This window comes from Nipponia nippon, unplaced genomic scaffold (genome assembly GCF_047370975.1).
Source record: "Nipponia nippon isolate SJK-2023a ecotype South Korea unplaced genomic scaffold, ASM4737097v1 scaffold_46, whole genome shotgun sequence".
Classification (NCBI taxonomy): domain Eukaryota; kingdom Metazoa; phylum Chordata; class Aves; order Pelecaniformes; family Threskiornithidae; genus Nipponia; species Nipponia nippon.
Window position 1 is genome coordinate 598340 of NW_028262365.1, and position 7504 is coordinate 605843.

The window sequence follows — 7504 nt, forward strand, 5'->3', positions numbered from 1 at the left end:
TACAGGACCCCCCAACCCTATAGGACCCCCCCAGTCCCATAGGGTCCCCCCCAACCCTATAGGACCCCCCAGCCCTATAGGACCCCCCAACCCCATAGGGTCCCCCCCAACCCTACAGGACCCCCCCAGGACTATAGGGACCCCCCAGCCCTATAGGTGCCCCCCATCCCTATAGGGTCCCCCCACCCTATGCCCCCCCCCCCAGGCTCGGTCGATGGCGGGCGCCGAGGGAAGAGGCGGGGGCCGGGCTGGGCAGAAGCGGGGTTTAACTGGCCCCCCCCCCCCGATCCCTGGGGATCCCCTAATCCCGGGGATCCCCTAATCCCGGGGGATAATCCCTAATCCCGGGGGATAATCCCTAATCCCGGGGATAATCCCGGCAGACGTGGACGCTCTCCCCGTCGTAGCGGGAGGTGCGGAGGCAGCGGAGGAGGAAATGGCCGAGGTCGGGCGCGGAGATGAGGCGGGAGCCGCCGCAGGCCCCCACCGTCACCGCGTAGGCCCCCGTCAGCGGCCGGTCGGCTGCGGGAGAGACCGGGATCACGGGAATACCGGGGGGGCGGGGATACCGGGGGGACTGGGGATACCGGGGGGACTGGGGGAATGGGGATAACGGGGGGACTGGGGGAATGGGGGAATGGGGATAATGGGGATACCGGGGGGACTGGGGATACCGGGGGGACTGGGGGAATGGGGATAATGGGGATAATGGGGGAGACTGGGGATAATGGGGGGACTGGGGGGGACTGGGGGAATGGGGAGGCTGGGGGAATGGGGATAACGGGGAGACTGGGGGAATGGGGATAATGGGGATAACGGGGGGACTGGGGATAATGGGGATAATGGGGGAGACTGGGGATAATGGGGGGACTGGGGGGACTGGGGGGACTGGGGATAACGGGGGGACTGGGGGAATGGGGATAATGGGGATAACGGGGGGACTGGGGATAATGGGGATAATGGGGGAGACTGGGGATAATGGGGGGACTGGGGGGGACTGGGGGGACTGGGGGAATGGGGAGGCTGGGGGAATGGGGATAATGGGGATACCGGGGGGAATGGGGATAATGGGGATAATGGGGGAGACTGGGGATAATGGGGGGACTGGGGGGACTGGGGGGACTGGGGGAATGGGGAGGCTGGGGGAATGGGGATAACGGGGGAGACTGGGGGAATGGGGATAATGGGGGGACTGGGGGGATTGGGGGAATGGGGAGGCTGGGATAATGGGGATAATGGGGGAGACTGGGGGAATGGGGATAATGGGGGAATGGGGATGGGGGGACTGGGGGAATGGGGGGGACTGGGGGAATGGGGAGGCTGGGATAATGGGGATAATGGGGGAATGGGGATAATGGGGATAATGGGGATAACGGGGGGGACTGGGGGAATGGGGATAATGGGGGAATGGGGGGGACTGGGGGAATGGGGAGGCTGGGGGAATGGGGATAATGGGATAACGGGGGAGACTGGGATAATGGGGTAATGGAGGAGACTGGGGGAATGGGGGATAATGGGGGAATGGGGATAATGGGGATAATGGGGGAGACTGGGGGAATGGGGAGGCTGGGATAATGGGGGAGACTGGGGGAATGGGGATAATGGGGGAATGGGGATAATGGGGAGACTGGGATAATGGGGTAATGGGGGAGACTGGGGGAATGGGGAGGCTGGGGAGACTGGGATAATGGGGGAGACTGGGATAATGGGGAGTCTGGGGGAATGGGGAGACTGGGATAATGGGGAGGCTGAGGGAATGGGGATAATGGTGAGACTGGGGGAATGGGGTAATGGGGATAATGGGGGAGACTGGGGATAATGGGGAGACTGGGATAATGGGGAGGCTGGGGGAATGGGGATAATGGGGGAATGGAGAGACTGGGGAGACTGGGGGAATGGGGATAGAGGGATAATGGGGATAGTGGGGGAAACCAGGATGAAGTGGGATATGGGGGTAAAATGGGATGGGGTAAAATGGGATATGGGGATAGGGTGGGATATGGGGGCTATAATGGGATACGGGGATAAACTGGGATAGGGGAATGGGCTGGGATGTGGGGATAAACTGGGATGTGAGGATAAACTGGGATACAGGGTAAGCTGGGATACTGGGGCAAAATGGGATGGGGGATAGAATGGGATACGGGGATAAGCGGGGATGTGGGGATAAACTGGGATGTGGGGATAAACTGGGATACGGGGATAAGCTGGGATACTGGGATAAGCTGGGATACTGGGGAAAAATGGGATGAGGAATAGAATGGGATACGGGGATAAACTGGGATACGGGGATGAGCTGGGATACAGGGATAAACTGGGATACTGGGGCAAAATGGGATGAGGAATAGAATGGGATACGGGGATAAACTGGTATACAGGGATAAGCGGGGATGTGGGGATAAACTGGGATACGGGGATGAGCTGGGATACAGGGATAAACTGGGATACTGGGGCAAAATGGGATGGGATAGAATGGGATACGGGGATAAACTGGGATACGGGGATAAACTGGGATACAGGGATAAGCGGGGATGCGGGGATAAACTGGGATACAGGGATAAACTGGGATACGGGGATAAGCTGGGATACTGGGGCAAAATGGGATGGGGGATAGAATGGGATACGGGGATAAACTGGGATACGGGGATGAGCTGGGATACAGGGATAAACTGGGATACTGGGGCAAAATGGGATGGGGGATAGAATGGGATACGGGGATAAACTGGGATACGGGGATGAGCTGGGATACTGGGGCAAAATGGGATGGGGGATTGAATGGGATACGGGGATAAAGCGGGATAACCCCCTCATTTTTGGGGGTGGGATTTGGGGGTGGGATTTGGGGGTGGGATTTGGGGGGGCTGTTTTGGGGGTCGTCCCCCCCCCCCGCGTACCGGCGATGTGGGGGGGCATGACGTAGACGCAATCCAGCCCCGAATCCTGCAGGATGCGGCGCATGCGGATGTGGTCCTCCGTCACCGGCATCAGCCGGGGGGGCACCTTCTGCAGGTCCCACAGCAGGAAAGCTGGGGGGAAAGGGGGGGCTCAGAGCAGGGGACCCCCCCCATTTTTTGGGGGGGGTGGGGGGGGGGCACCCACCCGAGAGGCAGGCGACGACCTTGCGGACGCCGTGGGCCTTCATGGCCGTCACGATGTTCTGGGTGCCCTCGGACATCACCGTGGTGGGGCCTGGGGGGAGAGGGGTCGGGGGGCCCGAGTTTGGGGTGATTGGGGGGTCGGGGGGGGCCCCCAAGTTTTGGGGTGATTAAGGGGGTATATGGGGCAGCCCCCCAAGTTTTGGGGTGATTAGGGGGTGCTATGGGGGGCCCCCCAGGTTTGGGGGTGAATAGGGGGGTTATGGGGCAGCCCCCCAAGTTTTGGGGTGATTAGGGGGGTCAGGGGAGGCCCCCCAAGTTTTGGGGTGATTAGGGGTGTTATGGGGAGCCCCCCAAGTTTGGGGGTGAATAGGCGGGTTATGGGGCAGCCCCCCAAGTTTTGGGGTGATTAGAGGGGTCAGGGGAGGCCCCCCAAGTTTTGGGGTGAATAGGGGGGTTATGGGGAGCCCCCCAAGTTTGGGGGTGATTAGGGGGGTCTGGGGGGGCCCCCAAGTTTGGGGGTGATTGGGGGGGTTATGTGGCAGCCCCCCAAGTTTTGGGGTGATTAGGGGGGTTATGGGGAGCCCCCCAAGTTTGGGGGTGAATAGGGGGGTTATGGGGCAGCCCCCCAAGTTTTAGGGTGATTGGGGGGTTATGGGGAGCCCCCCAAGTTTTGGGGTGAATAGGGGGGTTTGGGGGCAGCCCCCCAAGTTTGGGGGTGATTGGGAGGGGTTCAGGTGCCTGATTGTGGGGTCATGGGGTCCCGGGGCAATGGGGTCCCCCCAAAATTATGGGGTCCCCCCAAATCCGTGGGGTCAGGGGGTGCAGGGTGCCCTGGGGCAATGGGGTCCCCCCAAATCCGTGGGGGCCGGGGGTGCGGGGCGATGGGGTTTCGGGGTGCAGGCCCGCGGGCTTTGGGGTGTCGGCGTACCCAGGTCGTCCCTCGTCCCCAGGAGGATGATGACGGCGTCCTGGCCCCTGACGGCCTCGGCCACGGCGGCGGGGTCCCGCACGTCCCCCACCACCACGCGGGCGGGGCGATGCTGCGCCGGCAGCCGGGCCCGATCCCGCACCAGCACCGTCACCGTGTACCCTGCGGGGCCACGCCGGTGACGCCGCCCGCGCGCCGGGGTCCCCGAGCCTTGGCGGGGGGCGGGGGGCACCCCGGATCGGGCCCCGGGGCCTGATGATGAGTCAGCAGCCCCCCGCCTGCCCCATAGGGGCTCTATAGGGCCCTAGGGGCTCTGCCTGCCCCGTATAGCCTCTATAAGGCTCATACGGGCTCTATACGGCTCATAAGGGCTCTATATGGCTCATACGGGCTCTGCCTGGCCCCACACCTGCCCCATAGGGGCTCTGCCTGCTCCATAGGGGCTCTATAGGGCCCTAAGGGCTCTGCCTGACCTGTATAGCCTCTATAAGGCTCATACGGGCTCTGCCTGACCCTGCATCTGCCCCATAGGGGCTCTGTCTGCTCCATAGGGGCTCTGTCTGCCTCCTATAGCCTCTATGAGGCTCATATGGGCTCTATATCGCTCATACGGGCTCTGCCTGGCCCCGCATCTGCCCCATAGGGGCTCTGCCTGCTCCATAGGGGCTCTATAGGGCCCTAAGGGCTCTGCCTGACCTGTATAGCCTCTATAAGGCTCATACGGGCTCTGCCTGGCCCCGCATCTGCCCCATAGGGGCTCTGCCTGCTCCATAGGGGCTCTATATAACCCATAGGGGCTCTGTCTGCTCCATAGGGGCTCTGCCTGCCCTGTATAGGCTCTGTATGGCTCGTATAGGCTCTGCCTGGCCCATAGAGGCTCTATATGGCCCACACGGACTCCATCTGCTCCATAGGGGCTCTGCCTGCCCCATAGGGGCTCTATACTCCCCATATAGGCTCTGTCTGCCCCGTATAGGCTCTATACGGCTCATATGGGCTCTGCCTGGCCCCACATCTGCCCCATAGGGGCTCTATATAACCCACATAGGCTCTGCTTGCCCCATACAGGCTCTATATGGCCCATAGGGGCTCTGCTTGCCCCACACAGCCCCGAACGGGCTACGTGTGCCCCATAGGGGCCCTGCCTGCTCCATAGGGGCTCTATCAGCCCCATATGGCCTCTATCAGCCCCGAAGAGGCCGCGGCCGCCCCTGATAAGCTCTATCTGCCCCCCACACGCCGGCTCGGCCCCACGTAGGCTCCATACGGCCCCCCCGGGCTGGCTCTGCCCCACGTATAGCCTCTATATGGCCTGGATGGGCTGTATCTGCCCCCCCCCCTCCCCCAGGATCTATAGGCTCCAACGGCTCTATAGGCCCTGGCTGGGCTGTTTGTGCCCCGTATAGGCTCTGTACCCCGCTATAGGCTCTATCTGCACTGGCCGTGCCCCCCGCACCACCCAGGGCCCCCCCAAAACCCCAGGGACCCCCCATAACCACAGGGACCCCCCTCAAACCCCCCCGGGCCCCCCCAAAACCCCAGGGGCCCCCCTAACCCCCAGTGACCCCAAACCCTCCGGGACCCCCAAACCCCAGGGACCCCCCAAAACCCCCCAAAAACCCCAGGGACCCCCCAAACCCCAGGACTCCCCAACCCCCCCCCAAAACCCCAACCCCCCCAAGCCCCAGGGACCCCCAACACCCCCCAAAACCCCACCCCCCAAACCTCAGAGACCCCCAAACCCCAGGGACCCCTCCCCAAACCCCAGGGACCCCCAACACCCCCCCAAACCCCCCCCCCAAACCTCAGAGACCCCCAAACCCCAGGGACCCCCCAAGCCCCAGGGACCCCCAACACCCCCCAAACCCCCACCCCCCCAAACCTCAGAGACCCCCAAAACCCCCCAAAAACCCCACCCCCCCCAAACCCCAGGGACCCCCAACACCCCCCAAAACCCCACCCCCAAACCTCAGAGACCCCCAAACCCCAGGGACCCCCCAAGCCCCAGGGACCCCCAACACCCCCCCAAACCCCCACCCCCCCAAACCTCAGAGACCCCCAAAACCCCCAAAAACCCCACCCCCCAAACCCCAGGGACCCCCAACACCCCCCAAAACCCCACCCCCAAACCTCAGAGACCCCCAAACCCCAGGGACCCCCCAAACCCCAGGGACCCCCAACACCCCCCCAAAGCCCCCCCAAAACCCCACCCCCCAAACCTCAGAGACCCCCAAACCCCAGGGACCCCCAAGCCCCCCCCAAAACCCCATGGACCCCCCCAAACCCCAGGGCCCCCCAAACCCCCTGGGACCCCCAAATCCCCCCCCCAAACCCCAAACCCCAGGGCCCCCCAAACCCCAGGGCCCCCCCAAACCCCCTGGGACCCCCAAATCCCCCCAAACCCCAAACCCCAGGGCCCCCCCAAACCCCAGGGCCCCCCCCCCCAGCCCGGGGGTCCCGTGGCCACCGCGGGGTTTTGGGGTGCAGCGGGGGCCCCCCCCCGCCCCTCACCCTCCTCCAGGGCCTGGGCCAGCGTGGGCAGCCCGGTCCTGCCGGTGGCACCGAAGATGGCGACGTTCCGCACGGTGGCCATGGCTGTGGCCTTGACGGGGCCACCGGCAGCCGCTCGGGGGCTACCGGGGCTTGGCTCCGCCCCCAGGGGCGGGACACGCCCCCCCAGAGGGGGCGGGGCCAACGAACGGCGCTGCCGAAACCCGGCGGGACCGGGGAGATTTGGGGGGGACGGGGGGGATCCGGTCTATAGGGTCCATACGGTCCCGGTCCATAGGGTCCCGGGCCGTAGGGGCCCGATCCCCGCGCCCCCGGGGCCGTACGGTACCGGTCTATAGGGTCCATACGGTCCCGGTCCATAGGGTCCCGGGCCGTAGGGGCCCGATCCCCGCGCCCCCGGGGCCGTACGGTACCGGTCTATAGGGTCCCGCTCCATATGGTCCCGATCCCTGCACCCCCGGTTTGCACGACCCCGATCCGTCTATGCGGTCCTGGTCCATATGGTCCCGGTCCGTGCACCCCCAATCTATAGGGTCCCGGTCCGTACGGTTCCGATCCCTGCACCCCTAATCTATAGGGTCCCGATCCGTGCACCTCCAGTCCGTGCACTCCCACTCTATACGGTACCGGTCCATATGGGCCCGATCCGTGCACGACCTCGGTCCGTGCACCCCCAATCTATAGGGTCCCCATCCCTGCACCCCCAATCTATACGGTCCCGATCCATACGGGCCCGATCCCTGCACCCCCGGTCTGTACGGTCCCGGTCCGTGCATCCCCAATCTATAGGGTCCCGCTCCATAGGGGCCCGATCCCCGCACCCCCAGTCTATAGGGGCCCGATCCGTGCACCCCCAATCTATAGGGTCCCAGTCCGTACGGTCCCGATCCGTGCACCCCCGCTCCATAGGGGCCCGATCCCCGCACCCCCAGTCTATAGGGGCCCGATCCGTGCACCCCCAATCTAT

General features: G+C 64.3%; 1 protein-coding gene across 1 annotated transcript; it reads right to left on the bottom strand.

The window, feature by feature from the left end:
- Positions 1-273: 273 nt before the first annotated feature.
- On the bottom strand, positions 274-6697 carry BLVRB (biliverdin reductase B). Its single transcript, XM_087729666.1, has 5 exons — positions 6538-6697; positions 4027-4188; positions 3100-3189; positions 2895-3026; positions 274-522 (listed from the first exon to the last, which is right to left on the bottom strand). The coding sequence occupies exons 1-5, from the start codon at positions 6617-6619 to the stop codon at positions 359-361; spliced, it is 630 nt and encodes a 209-aa protein (XP_087585792.1). The 5' UTR covers positions 6620-6697; the 3' UTR covers positions 274-358.
- Positions 6698-7504: the final 807 nt, after the last annotated feature.

Excerpts from the sequence above, each read along its gene's own strand:
- BLVRB (XM_087729666.1), bottom strand. The coding sequence starts at position 6,619 with ATGGCCACCGTGCGGAACGTCGCCATCTTCGGTGCCACCGGCAGGACC. Across the intron at positions 4,189-6,537 it reads GGCCCAGGCCCTGGAGGAGG|GGTACACGGTGACGGTGCTG; the intron begins GTGAGGGGCGGG and ends GTGGCCCCGCAG. Across the intron at positions 3,190-4,026 it reads GGGGACGAGGGACGACCTGG|GCCCCACCACGGTGATGTCC; the intron begins GTACGCCGACAC and ends CTCTCCCCCCAG.